Source organism: Hydra vulgaris, chromosome 12, assembly GCF_038396675.1.
Source record: "Hydra vulgaris chromosome 12, alternate assembly HydraT2T_AEP".
In the NCBI taxonomy this organism is placed as follows: domain Eukaryota; kingdom Metazoa; phylum Cnidaria; class Hydrozoa; order Anthoathecata; family Hydridae; genus Hydra; species Hydra vulgaris.
In genome coordinates this window covers 75,154,467-75,173,671 of record NC_088931.1, presented here as the reverse complement: position 1 = coordinate 75,173,671, position 19,205 = coordinate 75,154,467, and the positions used below count along the sequence as shown (strand labels likewise).

The 19,205-nt window shown below is 29.1% G+C and overlaps 2 protein-coding genes across 2 annotated transcripts; one reads left to right on the top strand and one right to left on the bottom strand.

Annotated features, from left to right (window-relative positions):
* Nucleotides 1-5,576: 5,576 nt before the first annotated feature.
* On the bottom strand, nucleotides 5,577-7,383 carry LOC136088500 (putative ascorbate peroxidase). Its single transcript, XM_065812322.1, has 2 exons — nucleotides 7,248-7,383; nucleotides 5,577-6,826 (listed from the first exon to the last, which is right to left on the bottom strand). The coding sequence occupies exon 2, from the start codon at nucleotides 6,822-6,824 to the stop codon at nucleotides 5,769-5,771; it is 1,056 nt and encodes a 351-aa protein (XP_065668394.1). The 5' UTR covers nucleotides 6,825-6,826; nucleotides 7,248-7,383; the 3' UTR covers nucleotides 5,577-5,768.
* A 494-nt stretch (nucleotides 7,384-7,877) lies between these two features.
* Nucleotides 7,878-9,649, top strand: LOC136088499 (putative ascorbate peroxidase). Its single transcript, XM_065812321.1, has 2 exons — nucleotides 7,878-7,983; nucleotides 8,405-9,649. The coding sequence occupies exon 2, from the start codon at nucleotides 8,407-8,409 to the stop codon at nucleotides 9,460-9,462; it is 1,056 nt and encodes a 351-aa protein (XP_065668393.1). The 5' UTR covers nucleotides 7,878-7,983; nucleotides 8,405-8,406; the 3' UTR covers nucleotides 9,463-9,649.
* Nucleotides 9,650-19,205: the final 9,556 nt, after the last annotated feature.

Genomic DNA, 19,205 nt, shown 5'->3' with positions numbered 1-19,205 from the left:
ACTCTTTATCACGCGCCCACCTCAACAATTTTGACGAGGATGATAGCCTAAATGAGGACTGCAGCGTTATGGTCCACACTTTAGTTCAAAATCTGCCAATATCAACAGATAGACTAAAGCAATTACAGCACGACACTAAACTTGACCCTGCGCTCTCTCAAATAACAAACTATATAACTTATAGTTGGCCCCGAAACCGACAAATACTTTGCAGTGAAGAAAAGAAATATTGGCCCATCAGAAACAACTTACACCTAGCAGAGGGAATAATTCTTAAAGAAAATAAAATAGTCATACCAACTGCTATGAGATCCCTCATATTAAGACAGCTTCATTTATCACACTTTGGCACCGAAAAGACGAAAGCTAGAGCTCGAAACACTGTTTACTGGTTTTTTGTTGCCTAAACATGCCTCTCACAGGTATGGACTACTCTCCATCCCAACTTCTCATGAACAGAAGAACGCGAACAACCCTACCTGTCCACCATGATTTACTTATACTAGCAATTCCTTTAAATGCTTATAGTCAGATCACCAAGTCCAGAAATCATCAAAAGCAATACTATGATCGGAACGCATCTGAACTCCCAAATCTCGTAGCAAATGACACCGCCCGGATGAGAAAAGATGGAACATGGAAGAAAGTGACAGTTAAAGAAAAACTAACGTTACCCAGATCATATAACGTGGTAGATAAGTACGGAAGAGTATATCGGCGCAATCGTAAACATCTGATTAAAACCAATGAACAACCACTAGCATATCAGCATGAACAACTTGATTTACCATACGAATTACCGGCAACTATCACACCTCCTACATCAAATGAGAAAACAGCAAACAATGAAATCGAAGAAGCTACAAGTATTCATGAAATTCCATCAACTGAACCGCAGCCTGACGTTCGAAGGTCGTCAAGGACTAAAAACAGACCTGCCTACTTGAGGGACTTTATTTAACTGTGTATATTACATATAACTTATTTAACTATACAATATAAAGACATCTTTAATAAAAAAAAAAAAAAAAAAATTATGGAAGGAAGATGTAATATCCGTGTTCGGCATAATACACATATGCCTCGTGTTATCATCATTACTTAATATAAATATTGCGGTATGCACGCTTTAAACTTTATGTTGTATTTGATTCTTAATCTAGCATTATCCTTAGAATATCACAAAAACTTTAAAAGAGATTCCAATCATTTTGCTGCATTTTGCAATGAGCCCTATGCAACAACAAAACCAACGTTGCCTCGTGCATTTTCGTCTACCTCTAGTACAATAAACACTGTATCTTTAATATTTTTATCATTAGAAAACAATGTGTTGTCTCCAGTAAATAGTGAATCCTTATGTTCACCAGGCCAAATCTTAAATATACAAATTAGGCAGAATCCAAGAGAAAAATTAACTCCAAAGAAAAAAAAGTTAATGAATAGATTGTCTTATTTCTTCTAAGTTAGCTAGCTTTTACGAAGAATACAAAAATAAGATAGATTTAGTAAAGTCTAAAAGAAGACCATGCCATATAATTTCAAAGTGTTAAGGCAAAGTGTCAAAAGAAAAGAAGGTATTATAAAAGCTTAAAGAGAAGAAGTTAGAGACTTAAAACAGAAACTGTAAACATACCTCATTAATACAAGAAAAGCTATACAAATTAAAGAGAAAGAAAAATTAAGACAAATTAACCTCAAAATAATAAAATCATTAGAGAAAATAAAATAGCATTAGCTAGTTTAGAAAATAATATAACCAGGTGGAGAAGGAAATTATAGCAAATTCAGTTAGGTCAGAAGATAGCAAGTCTTATGCATTACAAACTAGATTGGTAATTTATCGCATGTTGTTGTCTAATGTGCCAATATGTTGTTGTCTAATGTGCCAATTCTTATTGAAGAAAATTAAACGATATTTTGGTGTTAATATTTTGTATACTCCCCAGCGCATTACTGTTGAGCAAATGGCTCGTGAGCTTGGCAATATATCTGACCTACAAGCTGCAGAATGGACCTTTGGTAACAAAAATCTAACTCTTAGGTTTGATGCAACAACACAAGAAGGTGTCCGTATCAACAGCATTCACTTGACATCAAAGGATAAGTGTCAAGTCATTGATTTGGATCAATTACCTAGAGGTACATCAGATGATTATCAAAAATACATGTAACGCAGTGGACCATATGGCTTTACTTTATTCAAATTATCACACGTTTTCTTTTAACGAAGGTTGTAAGTTATTTAATTCTCAAATATATCAAACACAATGACAGACAGAGTTGCAGCAAACCATCTTACCATAACCAAAATTTGATAAACCTGTGGTAAGATTTTGAATGAGCTGAACTGTCATTTCCACCCATTTTGACACAATAGTTATTTCTTGTCATTCCGCATTACAGTCTCAGGAAATAAAAACTTGCCAATTATTTGGATACGATTGTATGGCAGTTAAAATTGTTTTAGCAATAAACAAAATGAGGTTTAAAGATGGCAAGGGTGATCCTGAAGGCTTTCTTACCTTTTTATACAATCAAAAACTGCCACGAGGTATAATTCCAAGATTTCGTGGCAATCGTCTTAACTTTGTTTTTCGTACTTGCTTTATCTTTATAAAACACTACAATGCTTTTAAGGACTTTTAGACTATCGGAATATAAAATTTGTATTATATACTAATTGTATAAAAATTAGTATATCATTTTGTATATAGAAATGACTAACTTTACAAAAAAGACGCTCTACTATGGATGAAGTATGCATTTTTGGCAACGAGTATGGAAGTTTGTTACCCCCTCTAGCCCCCTGAGTACTACTGGTAGTTATAGTCTTGTAAAGTGGTAAAATATGTTTAGCTTATGTCTAGAATTTTGTAATGTGGCACGATATGTTTTTGTGTTAATTTCTTATATTAATTTTATCTTTTAGTTATATATAAAATTCTATAAATAATTTTGTCTTTTTTCTTACTTTATTTAGGTTGGAGGGAGATGGCACACACCCTTTTTCCTAAATCAATGTATTCATATTTATTATCTTATATTGTATTCACATTATTATATCTTATTTATTATATCTATTTATTATCTTATATTGTATTATATCTATTTATTATATCTATTTATTATATCTATCCTATTATATCTTTTTTTTTTATGTCTATCCTATTATATCTATTTATTTACTATCCTATTATAATATCCTATATTATACTATCCTAATATATCTATTTATTATATCTATCCTATTATATCTATTTATTTACTATCCTATTATTATATCCTATATTATACTATCCTATATACTACTATCTTATAATATCCTATATTATACTATCCTATTATATCTATTTATTATATCTATCCGATTATATCTATTTATTTACTATCCTATTATTATATCCTATATTATACTATCCTATATACTACTATCTTATAATATCCTATATTATACTATCCTATTATATCTATTTATTATATCTATCCTATTATATCTATTTATTATCTTATATTGTATTCACATTATTATATCTTATATTGTAAAGTAGTAAAATATGATTTTTATTTATAATGATAAATTTCCTTTTTATTATAAAGATAAAAATATCTATAAGAATGAATTGGTTTTGATAATAAGGTGTGTTAATAAAAATTGATAATAGGGTGTGTTATCTCCTTCATATCCACCCTAACACAGATACATACCTTTTATATGTTGTGGTGGTGTAGGAGCAAATAACAATAAAAGTTATATATTGAAATGACTAATTTCACATAAAAGACGCTCTAAAATGGAAGAAATACGCTTTTTTGAGTGGTATAGGCGGTTGTTCGGCACCCCCTCTAGTCTCCCGGATACGCCCGGTGAGCAAAGGCCATTTTAAATTTTGTAGCCCACTGTTACACCTATCTTTTAGTACCAATTTATAAACTTCTAAAGATAAGAATAGAATAAGCATCTAATGTATGAAATGCTACATGTAATAAAAGACAATAAATATTAAAAAAAAAGCCTTACATAAACATATTTAAGTAGATAGAAAAACTTTTTATTATCAAGGATCTTATATTTTATTCTTATAAATAAATTTTTTCTATTGTATTACAATTAAATTTGATGACAACAAAAAAATTGAATACCTTGTCAATAAAAAAATTTTTCTCATGCTCAGAACACACATCACAAATCTTATAGACTTAAAGCTTCCTTTCAATTTAAAGCGTTTTAAAAAAGAACGCAGCTTCTGCTCCTGATTTCTTATTTAGTGCAACTGTTTTTCTTTAGCTTTATCTTCAATCTAATCAACGTCTATAACTTCTCATTGCACGCGAATAAAAAAGTTTTTCAGAAATATAAGAATCAACACTTTCTATATCTCATATACCAAGACCTTCTGTATCTCAAGAGAAAAACACTCTTCACTGTCACACTTTAAACTTTTTCCTGAATCACCAATAACTTCATAATACTGATGAAAACAATCATGGCACATACCATACTGCACCCAATCAATGTTACAATCATATTTTGTAATTGAACACCTGATACTAGCACACATTTCTTGCTTTTACAGTGTTTTATTTTTATTGCAAGAGTCCTGAGATATGCGTTCTAATTCAAAAAAATTATTTTTAAAAAATACTAACCATTGCGCCTGTAGATTTGCAATATCTACAAATAGATTACTTAATAAACGCAAAGCTTTCGCTGTATTAGATATTTCAATGCTTTTAGCAGCCCGCAACTTACTTGTTCTTGCTTTCTTGTTTTGAGATAAAGACGAATCAGCCTGACAATCTAAACTTTTACACTCTTTTAACAACAACTTTCACAGTGTTAACACTATTCCTAACACAATATGCAAAACAGATGGCACTACATTGTCTAAAGTTATCATGGGGAAAATTACAGTAGCAAAAATTGAATTATAAAACTTACATAGAGCTATTAAGTGTCCAACATTTCTATCTTCTGATTGCAAGCACTTTCTAGTGTTTGTAACTGTTGTAAGCACTTTCCAGAGTTTAATTGTATTGTTCTCCTTGAGAGGTTATAACTAGCAGGTGCGCGAGGCATAGTTTCGTAGAAAATTCAATTTAACAAGGTCTGTAGAAGTAGGAAATCTAGCAGCTTAACCCTGGTGTCCCATAACATCATCGATGAAATAAAAATCTCCACCCAAGAACAGCCTCATTTTTTTTCCCCCTAAGTTTAAGATCTGATAACTAAATTTATTTGGTGTTATTGGAATAATGCCCAAGAATTAAGGCAATATTCTTACGACAGTCTGAACATAAAAATAAATGCACATCATGTACAGACCCGGATAATTCAAAATTGACAACTTCAAAATGAAATTTAGGCACATTTTATCAAACTCCCTATTGCATCCAATGTAATGTTTTAAAATTTCTCACTCAGTTGAATAGATATTGAAATAAAATTGACTTTGTAATTAATATAACACAAATAATTAAATTAATTTTAGCTTAAAAAGTTTTATTTGTGTTTTAGTGTGCTTAAATTAAATGGTTTATTTAGTTATTAAAATATAGAAAACTCGTTGTTTCTTGAAAATGTTATTTTACATATTCATAATTATGAAAAACAATTATAAAATATTTTCTACCAGAAAAATCCTCAAAACATATATTAAAAATGTCAAATCGTTTTATTAAAGACCAGCTTTCAATAAAATCTATTTTCAAATTAAAAGTTATCCAAAAATACAAGTTAGTTATAGTTTCGTTTTTGTTATTTTGATTTACTTATAATAGTTGGTAGCATGAGGTGCTTTTGGAGCATCGGTTAACACATTTCGGTTCAACTCAATCATCCGACCGAAAACTTTTGTAAATTCTTTTATCCACAATGCATTGTCGTGTGCAAATTGAAGAGCGTGTTGATGAGCAAACGAATGTTGACACGGAGTTGTTTCGGAAGTTGGAGTGCAAGATACCGCTCCGTTTTCATCGGTTGGCCTGATAATCCAAGAGTTCGCCATATCTGAATTCAAAAGCAACGTTGTCCTTTCAGACTCAGGCAGTTTATCATTTGGTATTGGGTGACTTGGTAGCTGCCACTGTCTTCTTGTTCCATTGATGGCTACTTGTATCCATGGTACAATATCTATAATCATTCTATAATAAGCATTATCAAGAACGCTTGTTGGAGCTAACGTATTTGGACCCTGAATGACTGTTGAAAATTTTTCGTCAACAAAGGCTCCTTCAAAACCAGTGTTTTCCAACCTACATCTTCCTAACGTGTGTGCTCCTAAAAGGGCTACGGCTTCTCTAACGTTAAAGTCAAACTCGTTTTTAAAAAATTTAAAAGTTTTATGCGTACCGTCAGTGCCAAATGGTGGTTGAACGCTTTGAAGTTGATTAGGAGAGGTCTCACAATCTTCTCTGCCAACCTTAAAGTAATTTAATCCTAAGTATTTTACTGGAGCATCAACAGTCGACCTTGTTAGGGCAACCACAGCGGCTAAAGCGTAGAAATCTGCTCTGGAAATTTTTCCTTTATAGGATAGATCGTATAAAGAATCAAGACGATCAGTTATAACTTTTAAGCCTGCATTTCCCCTGTTTGTATGATCGATGCATCCATCGCAATTGTTTTTGCCAATACAATCGTGAAAAGCTAAACGAACGCACCCAGCAATCATCGGTAAGTCTCTGTTTACCTTAACAGATTCGATTAAAGTTAAAAGATCGGTTTTTGCTTTTTCGAAATCTTCAAATGTCGGTATAATTTGAATTGTTTCTATATATGTTAAAAGCAGCGTAACACACCAAAATCCAGTTAAGATGAGCATGGCTATGATATAAAATACGGCTAAATATAACATAATTAATCACATAGAATAGTTGTGTAAAACAACAAATATGAAAAAATATTGTACCAATTATTTTAGTAATATTTTTATGACGCGCTCTAAGCTGAAATTAGGGGTTGTCCATGAAGTACCTACGCTTTTAACCTACCTACCCAACATTTTATGTTTTTTTTAATTTAATGTCTCCTTACTTTCAAAATCGATTGCCCCCTCCTCCTCCTCCATCTCATATACTTCATTTGCAGACCCCCTCTACCCCATTTGAGCGTACGTACTTTGTGGACAATCGCTTGTATAGATAAACATAAAATGTGTGTTATATTTATATAAATTTATAATGAGTATTTAATATATATATAACAATTTTGATAATAATATATATTGAAACTTTGATAGTCTTACCAATAACTTTTATCCTTTAACTTTTTATTGGTTTATATCTTTGTTGAACTTTATATATGTGTGTAGCTTTGTATTTAGAGTTTGCTTTGGATGCCATTTATAAAAAGGTCAAGGTAATTATCAAATAAATTTGGCAACGATTTTCAGACAAATTACGGAAGTATTAGAAGTTTATTGAGGAAGTATTGGCACGATAACTAAAAATTATTTCAATTAAAGTTTAAAACGTTTGAAGCGTAAAAAAGCAACAAAAGGTCAGAACTTTATCTTTTGTCGCTTTAATCGCTTGTATAAATAATCGTAAAATGTGTGTTTATTTTGTGATGAACGTATTTATTCTTTGCCGACAAAATTTTCAGTAGAAGTTTCATTCCCCATACCCTACTTTCACTCCCTTTCTGTAAAATATCTTAAGGGTATTGTGTTATTACCATAAATTACTCACCTCTATTATGCATTTGTTTAAAAAGCAAAATTCTGACCTTTTGTTGCTTTTTTACGCTTCAAACGTTTTAAACTTTAATTGAAATAATTTTTAGTTATCGTGCCAATACTTCCTCAATAAACTTCTAATACTTCCGTAATTTGTCTGAAAATCGTTGCCAAATTTATTTGATAATTACCTTGACCTTTTTATAAATGGCATCCAAAGCAAACTCTAAATACAAAGCTACACACATATATAAAGTTCAACAAAGATATAAACCAATAAAAAGTTAAAGGATAAAAGTTATTGGTAAGACTATCAAAGTTTCAATATATATTATTATCAAAATTGTTATATATATATTAAATACTCATTATAAATTTATATAAATATAACACACATTTTATGTTTATCTATACAAGCGATTGTCCACAAAGTACGTACGCTCAAATGGGGTAGAGGGGGTCTGCAAATGAAGTATATGAGATGGAGGAGGAGGAGGGGGCAATCGATTTTGAAAGTAAGGAGACATTAAATTAAAAAAAACATAAAATGTTGGGTAGGTAGGTTAAAAGCGTAGGTACTTCATGGACAACCCCTAATTTCAGCTTAGAGCGCGTCATAAAAATATTACTAAAATAATTGGTACAATATTTTTTCATATTTGTTGTTTTACACAACTATTCTATGTGATTAATTATGTTATATTTAGCCGTATTTTATATCATAGCCATGCTCATCTTAACTGGATTTTGGTGTGTTACGCTGCTTTTAACATATATAGAAACAATTCAAATTATACCGACATTTGAAGATTTCGAAAAAGCAAAAACCGATCTTTTAACTTTAATCGAATCTGTTAAGGTAAACAGAGACTTACCGATGATTGCTGGGTGCGTTCGTTTAGCTTTTCACGATTGTATTGGCAAAAACAATTGCGATGGATGCATCGATCATACAAACAGGGGAAATGCAGGCTTAAAAGTTATAACTGATCGTCTTGATTCTTTATACGATCTATCCTATAAAGGAAAAATTTCCAGAGCAGATTTCTACGCTTTAGCCGCTGTGGTTGCCCTAACAAGGTCGACTGTTGATGCTCCAGTAAAATACTTAGGATTAAATTACTTTAAGGTTGGCAGAGAAGATTGTGAGACCTCTCCTAATCAACTTCAAAGCGTTCAACCACCATTTGGCACTGACGGTACGCATAAAACTTTTAAATTTTTTAAAAACGAGTTTGACTTTAACGTTAGAGAAGCCGTAGCCCTTTTAGGAGCACACACGTTAGGAAGATGTAGGTTGGAAAACACTGGTTTTGAAGGAGCCTTTGTTGACGAAAAATTTTCAACAGTCATTCAGGGTCCAAATACGTTAGCTCCAACAAGCGTTCTTGATAATGCTTATTATAGAATGATTATAGATATTGTACCATGGATACAAGTAGCCATCAATGGAACAAGAAGACAGTGGCAGCTACCAAGTCACCCAATACCAAATGATAAACTGCCTGAGTCTGAAAGGACAACGTTGCTTTTGAATTCAGATATGGCGAACTCTTGGATTATCAGGCCAACCGATGAAAACGGAGCGGTATCTTGCACTCCAACTTCCGAAACAACTCCGTGTCAACATTCGTTTGCTCATCAACACGCTCTTCAATTTGCACACGACAATGCATTGTGGATAAAAGAATTTACAAAAGTTTTCGGTCGGATGATTGAGTTGAACCGAAATGTGTTAACCGATGCTCCAAAAGCACCTCATGCTACCAACTATTATAAGTAAATCAAAATAACAAAAACGAAACTATAACTAACTTGTATTTTTGGATAACTTTTAATTTGAAAATAGATTTTATTGAAAGCTGGTCTTTAATAAAACGATTTGACATTTTTAATATATGTTTTGAGGATTTTTCTGGTAGAAAATATTTTATAATTGTTTTTCATAATTATGAATATGTAAAATAACATTTTCAAGAAACAACGAGTTTTCTATATTTTAATAACTAAATAAACCATTTAATTTAAGCACACTAAAACACAAATAAAACTTTTTAAGCTAAAATTAATTTAATTATTTGTGTTATATTAATTACAAAGTCAATTTTATTTCAATATCTATTCAACTGAGTGAGAAATTTTAAAACATTACATTGGATGCAATAGGGAGTTTGATAAAATGTGCCTAAATTTCATTTTGAAGTTGTCAATTTTGAATTATCCGGGTCTGTACATGATGTGCATTTATTTTTATGTTCAGACTGTCGTAAGAATATTGCCTTAATTCTTGGGCATTATTCCAATAACACCAAATAAATTTAGTTATCAGATCTTAAACTTAGGGGGAAAAAAAATGAGGCTGTTCTTGGGTGGAGATTTTTATTTCATCGATGATGTTATGGGACACCAGGGTTAAGCTGCTAGATTTCCTACTTCTACAGACCTTGTTAAATTGAATTTTCTACGAAACTATGCCTCGCGCACCTGCTAGTTATAACCTCTCAAGGAGAACAATACAATTAAACTCTGGAAAGTGCTTACAACAGTTACAAACACTAGAAAGTGCTTGCAATCAGAAGATAGAAATGTTGGACACTTAATAGCTCTATGTAAGTTTTATAATTCAATTTTTGCTACTGTAATTTTCCCCATGATAACTTTAGACAATGTAGTGCCATCTGTTTTGCATATTGTGTTAGGAATAGTGTTAACACTGTGAAAGTTGTTGTTAAAAGAGTGTAAAAGTTTAGATTGTCAGGCTGATTCGTCTTTATCTCAAAACAAGAAAGCAAGAACAAGTAAGTTGCGGGCTGCTAAAAGCATTGAAATATCTAATACAGCGAAAGCTTTGCGTTTATTAAGTAATCTATTTGTAGATATTGCAAATCTACAGGCGCAATGGTTAGTATTTTTTAAAAATAATTTTTTTGAATTAGAACGCATATCTCAGGACTCTTGCAATAAAAATAAAACACTGTAAAAGCAAGAAATGTGTGCTAGTATCAGGTGTTCAATTACAAAATATGATTGTAACATTGATTGGGTGCAGTATGGTATGTGCCATGATTGTTTTCATCAGTATTATGAAGTTATTGGTGATTCAGGAAAAAGTTTAAAGTGTGACAGTGAAGAGTGTTTTTCTCTTGAGATACAGAAGGTCTTGGTATATGAGATATAGAAAGTGTTGATTCTTATATTTCTGAAAAACTTTTTTATTCGCGTGCAATGAGAAGTTATAGACGTTGATTAGATTGAAGATAAAGCTAAAGAAAAACAGTTGCACTAAATAAGAAATCAGGAGCAGAAGCTGCGTTCTTTTTTAAAACGCTTTAAATTGAAAGGAAGCTTTAAGTCTATAAGATTTGTGATGTGTGTTCTGAGCATGAGAAAAATTTTTTTATTGACAAGGTATTCAATTTTTTTGTTGTCATCAAATTTAATTGTAATACAATAGAAAAAATTTATTTATAAGAATAAAATATAAGATCCTTGATAATAAAAAGTTTTTCTATCTACTTAAATATGTTTATGTAAGGCTTTTTTTTTAATATTTATTGTCTTTTATTACATGTAGCATTTCATACATTAGATGCTTATTCTATTCTTATCTTTAGAAGTTTATAAATTGGTACTAAAAGATAGGTGTAACAGTGGGCTACAAAATTTAAAATGGCCTTTGCTCACCGGGCGTATCCGGGAGACTAGAGGGGGTGCCGAACAACCGCCTATACCACTCAAAAAAGCGTATTTCTTCCATTTTAGAGCGTCTTTTATGTGAAATTAGTCATTTCAATATATAACTTTTATTGTTATTTGCTCCTACACCACCACAACATATAAAAGGTATGTATCTGTTCAAGGGTGGATATGAAGGAGATAACACACCCTATTATCAATTTTTATTAACACACCTTATTATCAAAACCAATTCATTCTTATAGATATTTTTATCTTTATAATAAAAAGGAAATTTATCATTATAAATAAAAATCATATTTTACTACTTTACAATATAAGATATAATAATGTGAATACAATATAAGATAATAAATAGATATAATAGGATAGATATAATAAATAGATATAATAGGATAGTATAATATAGGATATTATAAGATAGTAGTATATAGGATAGTATAATATAGGATATAATAATAGGATAGTAAATAAATAGATATAATCGGATAGATATAATAAATAGATATAATAGGATAGTATAATATAGGATATTATAAGATAGTAGTATATAGGATAGTATAATATAGGATATAATAATAGGATAGTAAATAAATAGATATAATAGGATAGATATAATAAATAGATATATTAGGATAGTATAATATAGGATATTATAATAGGATAGTAAATAAATAGATATAATAGGATAGACATAAAAAAAAAAGATATAATAGGATAGATATAATAAATAGATATAATAAATAGATATAATACAATATAAGATAATAAATAGATATAATAAATAAGATATAATAATGTGAATACAATATAAGATAATAAATATGAATACATTGATTTAGGAAAAAGGGTGTGTGCCATCTCCCTCCAACCTAAATAAAGTAAGAAAAAAGACAAAATTATTTATAGAATTTTATATATAACTAAAAGATAAAATTAATATAAGAAATTAACACAAAAACATATCGTGCCACATTACAAAATTCTAGACATAAGCTAAACATATTTTACCACTTTACAAGACTATAACTACCAGTAGTACTCAGGGGGCTAGAGGGGGTAACAAACTTCCATACTCGTTGCCAAAAATGCATACTTCATCCATAGTAGAGCGTCTTTTTTGTAAAGTTAGTCATTTCTATATACAAAATGATATACTAATTTTTATACAATTAGTATATAATACAAATTTTATATTCCGATAGTCTAAAAGTCCTTAAAAGCATTGTAGTGTTTTATAAAGATAAAGCAAGTACGAAAAACAAAGTTAAGACGATTGCCACGAAATCTTGGAATTATACCTCGTGGCAGTTTTTGATTGTATAAAAAGGTAAGAAAGCCTTCAGGATCACCCTTGCCATCTTTAAACCTCATTTTGTTTATTGCTAAAACAATTTTAACTGCCATACAATCGTATCCAAATAATTGGCAAGTTTTTATTTCCTGAGACTGTAATGCGGAATGACAAGAAATAACTATTGTGTCAAAATGGGTGGAAATGACAGTTCAGCTCATTCAAAATCTTACCACAGGTTTATCAAATTTTGGTTATGGTAAGATGGTTTGCTGCAACTCTGTCTGTCATTGTGTTTGATATATTTGAGAATTAAATAACTTACAACCTTCGTTAAAAGAAAACGTGTGATAATTTGAATAAAGTAAAGCCATATGGTCCACTGCGTTACATGTATTTTTGATAATCATCTGATGTACCTCTAGGTAATTGATCCAAATCAATGACTTGACACTTATCCTTTGATGTCAAGTGAATGCTGTTGATACGGACACCTTCTTGTGTTGTTGCATCAAACCTAAGAGTTAGATTTTTGTTACCAAAGGTCCATTCTGCAGCTTGTAGGTCAGATATATTGCCAAGCTCACGAGCCATTTGCTCAACAGTAATGCGCTGGGGAGTATACAAAATATTAACACCAAAATATCGTTTAATTTTCTTCAATAAGAATTGGCACATTAGACAACAACATATTGGCACATTAGACAACAACATGCGATAAATTACCAATCTAGTTTGTAATGCATAAGACTTGCTATCTTCTGACCTAACTGAATTTGCTATAATTTCCTTCTCCACCTGGTTATATTATTTTCTAAACTAGCTAATGCTATTTTATTTTCTCTAATGATTTTATTATTTTGAGGTTAATTTGTCTTAATTTTTCTTTCTCTTTAATTTGTATAGCTTTTCTTGTATTAATGAGGTATGTTTACAGTTTCTGTTTTAAGTCTCTAACTTCTTCTCTTTAAGCTTTTATAATACCTTCTTTTCTTTTGACACTTTGCCTTAACACTTTGAAATTATATGGCATGGTCTTCTTTTAGACTTTACTAAATCTATCTTATTTTTGTATTCTTCGTAAAAGCTAGCTAACTTAGAAGAAATAAGACAATCTATTCATTAACTTTTTTTTCTTTGGAGTTAATTTTTCTCTTGGATTCTGCCTAATTTGTATATTTAGGATTTTGCCTGGTGAACATAAGGATTCACTATTTACTGGAGACAACACATTTTTTGTTTTCTAATGATGATAAAATTAAAGATACAGTGTTTATTGTACTAGAGGTAGACGAAAATGCACGAGGCAACGTTGGTTTTGTTGTTGCATAGGGCTCATTGCAAAATGCAGCAAGATGATTGGAATCTCTTTTAAAGTTTTATTTTCTTCCTATAATTGACAATAAATAATTATATATATACATATATATATATATATATATAATATATATATATATATATATATATATATATATATATATGTATGTATGTATATATATACATATATATATATATATATATATGAATATATATATATATATAATATATATATATATATATATATATATATATATATATATATATATATATATATATATATATATATATATATATATATATATATATATATATATATATATATATATATATATATTTATATAGGGGAACATCGGGCAAGATGACGAATGTTTCGAAAAACGCCTGTATCTTAGTCAATATCTGTCCCAAAAATTAAAACTTGATTTAAAAGTGATAAAAAATCATTCCGCGTCACTGATGTATCAAAAAATCACTCTAAAAGTAGAAAATAGCTAAGGAAAAACTCCTTTAACAATGTTAACTCAAATCGTCATCTTGCCCCGCATACGGGGCAAGATGACGATTTGAGTTAACAAAGTTTAAAACTTTAAGACAAGAAAACTCTATGAAGCTATAAACGCCTCAAAAACCATCATCGCAAATTCTTTTTTATTAAAAAAGTAATACAAATAAAGGTGTAACTTTTAAAACTAATAAATTATACATTTATATCGGTCAATGCAAAAAATAACAGTAACAACCTAGTAATCAGTTTGTAGCAAACTCCAACGCAACAAAATAAAACTATTGTCAAACAAATATTGTATTTCGTAATAAAATAATTACTGAACAATACAAGAATAGCAAACAGTATAAGTAAACTTCCGTTTAATTTAGATTACGGGCAAGCCATCTTGCCCCGGTCATCTTGCCCCAGGCTAATACGATCTTTAAAATGAATCAGAATCAGTACATAATCAAATTATCATAGCCTAAAACTTCTTGTATGGCTTCCAGTTTCATCAAATTAAATAAAAATTTCTCGCTTACCTTTAGCTGGTGATGTAGCGATGTAATAAATCAAGTAAAACGAGTATAAAAAGTTTTTTTCCCAATGTCGGAAAAACTTTTTAATACTTAACTTTCGTCACAAAAATAATATTTAAAAAAAAACCATTGATAAATCTAGTAAAACTAATCTACTTCCCTTTCAGCTAAAGTCAACTGTTATATTTAGTTTTGCTTAAGAGATAACTGTAGGTTGTCATCTTGCCCCATTCGTCATCTTACCCTATGTTCCCCTATACATATATATATATATATATATATATATATATATATATATATATATATATATATATATATATATATATATATATATATATATATATATATATATATATATATATATACATTTATATATTTCGATGCACCCTTTATATATATATATATATATATATATATATATATATATATATATATATATATTTATATATATATATATATATATATATATATTCGATACACCCTTTATATATATAAATATATATATATATATGTATATATATAAATATATATATATATATGTATATATATATATATATATATATATATATATATATATATATATATATATATATATATATATATATATATATATACATCGACTGATTTAGGCAAAACATGCAAGTGAATGCTGCTACATTGACTGAGGGTTTTGGTTGGGGCAAGTATAAGTTAGTTGATGTAGCTGCCCTTCCATACATTTCTCCCTTAATCAGTATGATATCTGGTCTCCGTTTTTTGAAAAATCAAAACCTCATTTGAGTCATAGTATCTTTCGCTTTCCTCAATAGCGTGGCGCAGATGTTTAGCACAAATATTGGTTCCGTTAAACGCGGAATTCTACGTTTTTTATCATGTTGTTCAAACAAAGGACAAATTACAAAGACCTCAGCTGTTTCCTAAACCTGATTGACTAGCTGTTTTTTGTAAAGAAACAAACTTTCTTTTTATCGATAACATAATTATTTTTTTTATTTTTTTTATTTTTTTTTTATTTTTTTTTAATATATATTTGCCGTATATTAAAATTTACAATGAAATAAATCGTGTTAATAAATAAGAGAGCTGGAGCAAGCAGAAGACATAAACTGTCTTATCATCAAGCCCCATTTACATTGAAAAAAAATCGTCAGCTTATATATAAAAAAAGAAAAGTAGCAAAGTACATAATAAGCATTTTACACCTTAGTTACAATATAAATATAAGTGTTGAAATATAATGCAATATATCAAAAATTAACAAAAGTTAAATAAAATTAAAACAGCAACAAAAGAGAAGTAGTGTCAATAACTATATTTTAGATAATTTATATTATTTATTTTAAAAGAGATATTTTAAATCAAGGTCATTTTGCAATAAGAGACTCTTAGATTCTTTCTTGAATTGTTCCAAAGAGATGTTTTGAATATTATTTTTTTTTGTAATAAATTTTAAAAAATGTTTCCACAGAAAAGGTCCACGATATTGAATTTGGTAAGAACCTAGTTTTAAATTAGTTTTTGGTACAATGAAGTTGTTAATTGAAAATTTAGTAGGATACTTGTGCGAGATTTCACTAAAGTAAGACTGAAACACAATAGGAGAAAGCCCACGTTTTATTTTAAACATGAATTGTAGAACCTGGTGTACATTAAGTTATAATATTATTTAAAATATTATTAAAAGCGTTCTACTGACAAGATTTTTTGGTGTATATATCGATGAAAATCTTAATTGGAAAAGCCACATTGCTAACTTGTGCAATAAAATTTCAAAGAGTATAGGCATTTTAAACAAAATAAGAAACTTTCTAGATAAACATACCTTAATTCAGTTATACTATTCGCTAATTCATTGCCATATTTATTATGCAAACATTGCTTGGGGTAGCACTTATAAAAGTAAACTTAAACCTCTCTATCGGCAACAGAAACATATAGCACGCCTTATAAATTTCAAGGATCGTTTTGCTCACGCCAAGCCTCTTTTATATGATATGAAAGCACTCAATATATATGAGTTAAATGTTTTTAATATTCTTTGTTTTATGTATAAATGCAAGACCCACCTATCACCCGTTTCTTTTCGTAACTTGTATTTACAAAGAGTTAGAAATAAATATATTTTAAGGAACGATAATTTAATTCGACAACCATTTTCTCAAACTAATTTTAGAAAATTTTTTATTTCATTTCGCAGACCATTTTTATGGAATAGTATAGTTCTAAATACTTCTAAAGATTTTTCTCAAGAATGTAATTTTGATACTTTTAAACAAAATCTTAAAAAACTCATTTTTTCAACTGAAAATATACTAATCTATTTTTAAATTTTTAATTTATTTGAAAATCCCTTATCTATATTAGTATATGTATATATTTAATGTATATTCTTTTTTTATTTATTTTTTTGTTTGTTTTTTTATCCACAAGCAATTAACGGTTTCTCTCTGACAAGACCTGATGGTCTTCTTTGAGTATACGCGTTCTTTATATTTATTTTTATTATTTATTTCTTAACGATATCTTGACTTGTTAACTTTTATCATTGTAATAAAGTTTTGTTTATTTAAATTGTAATAAATATTGTCGTAAAAAACAAAACAAAAACAAAAACAAAACAAAAAAAAGATCTTTAAGAGTTTTTACAGATTTACTGTCAACTACACTAAAATAAGAAAATGACTGATTATTTTCAACAGAAAATTTTCATCTTCAAAATAATTATTTAACAAAGTGTTATTATTAAAATTTTCATTGTGAAATTGAAAACAGAAGTTATCTAAATCCGAAATAGAGGTGTCATTATTTAAATCGTTGATTTCTTTATTTTCTTGATTTAAAATACTTTGCTTACATAAATATAAGTTTATCTTTGAAAACGGTTTGTTTAAACTTTCTTTATACTTTTCAACTGTAAATAAAGAGTTAGTGCCTAGAGCATACTCAGCTTTTTTTTTTTTTTATCATGATATAGTAGTACCCAGTTATCGCTATAATCGAAAAATTGGTTATGATCTGCATGTTTTCTACAAGCGATTTCAAAAAACATCTTTGCATTACTTTGCCTTAGGACATATATAGGCAATTTACTTCCTCTCATAATGTTAATTTCATCTTTACCATTATCTTTCATAATACCAACATTTATCGTAACATTCTCAATAGAACATTCTTTTTAGAGAGTCATTGGAAATTATTGTTGAAAAAGATTTTCTTTTAAATCTAGATGTCCTCTCGACAGTTTTACAGTTTTGAAATTCACTAAGAACAAGTTTTTCATTCATGCAACTATTTACTTCCACTCTTTCTTTAATCTTTCTATTATTTCCACAGAGTGTACAGAGATTGTCCTCATGATTAAGATTAGCTCAACATGAGGCACAGTATGACGCCATCTTTATAAATTTTAGGACTTGAAAATATGAAAATATTGCGATTATATTTCTAAATTTTATACAAACTTTGCGATTTGAAAAATATTTCTGGATTTAAAATATATTTTCCGATTTGAAATATATTTCGCGATTTAAACAATATTTCGCGATTAAAAATATTCATTTTTGGATTTAAAATAAATTTTCCGATTTGAAATATATTTCTGGATTTAAAATGTTTTTTGCGATTTAAAATATATTTCTGGATTTAAAATATATATTTCTCGATTTGAAAGATATTTTTTTGATGAGCTTTCTCGGCTTCCATAATAATCAACCAAAACAAGCAGACATTTTTAACTATCTAGTTAGCGCATAATATTTTACGCGCTATGTTTATATATAAATTTATCTGCCTAAAATTTAAATTATTTTGAAGACGACCTTTAAACGTCTTTTAGACGTTTTATTTCTGAGGTAATTAGGACGTCTAAAGTAGGTCTTAGAGACGTCAATAGGACGTTTAAATATGGACGTCCTAATAATATTATATTGTAGACGTCACAAGGACGTATTAAAGACGTCTTCACCGGACGTCTTTAGGACGTCTTAACTTGGTCTGAGACGTCGCAACCTAATTAAGACATCCGTCTGATTGACGTCTATGCCCGCTGAGCTTATGTTGCTTATTTATTTTTGTGTTGCTTTTTAAAAGAGTTTATCCAGACTTGCAACAATTAATCTTAAAACTTTCTTGAATGAAAAACAACATTGCTCAAAGTATGTTTCTTATTTGTTATCTACTTATTCACATTT

What these genes read in the sequence shown, in the direction of transcription:
- LOC136088500 (XM_065812322.1), bottom strand. Translation starts at nt 6,824, where the DNA reads ATGCTCATCTTAACTGGATTTTGGTGTGTTACGCTGCTTTTAACATAT.
- LOC136088499 (XM_065812321.1), top strand. Translation starts at nt 8,407, where the DNA reads ATGCTCATCTTAACTGGATTTTGGTGTGTTACGCTGCTTTTAACATAT.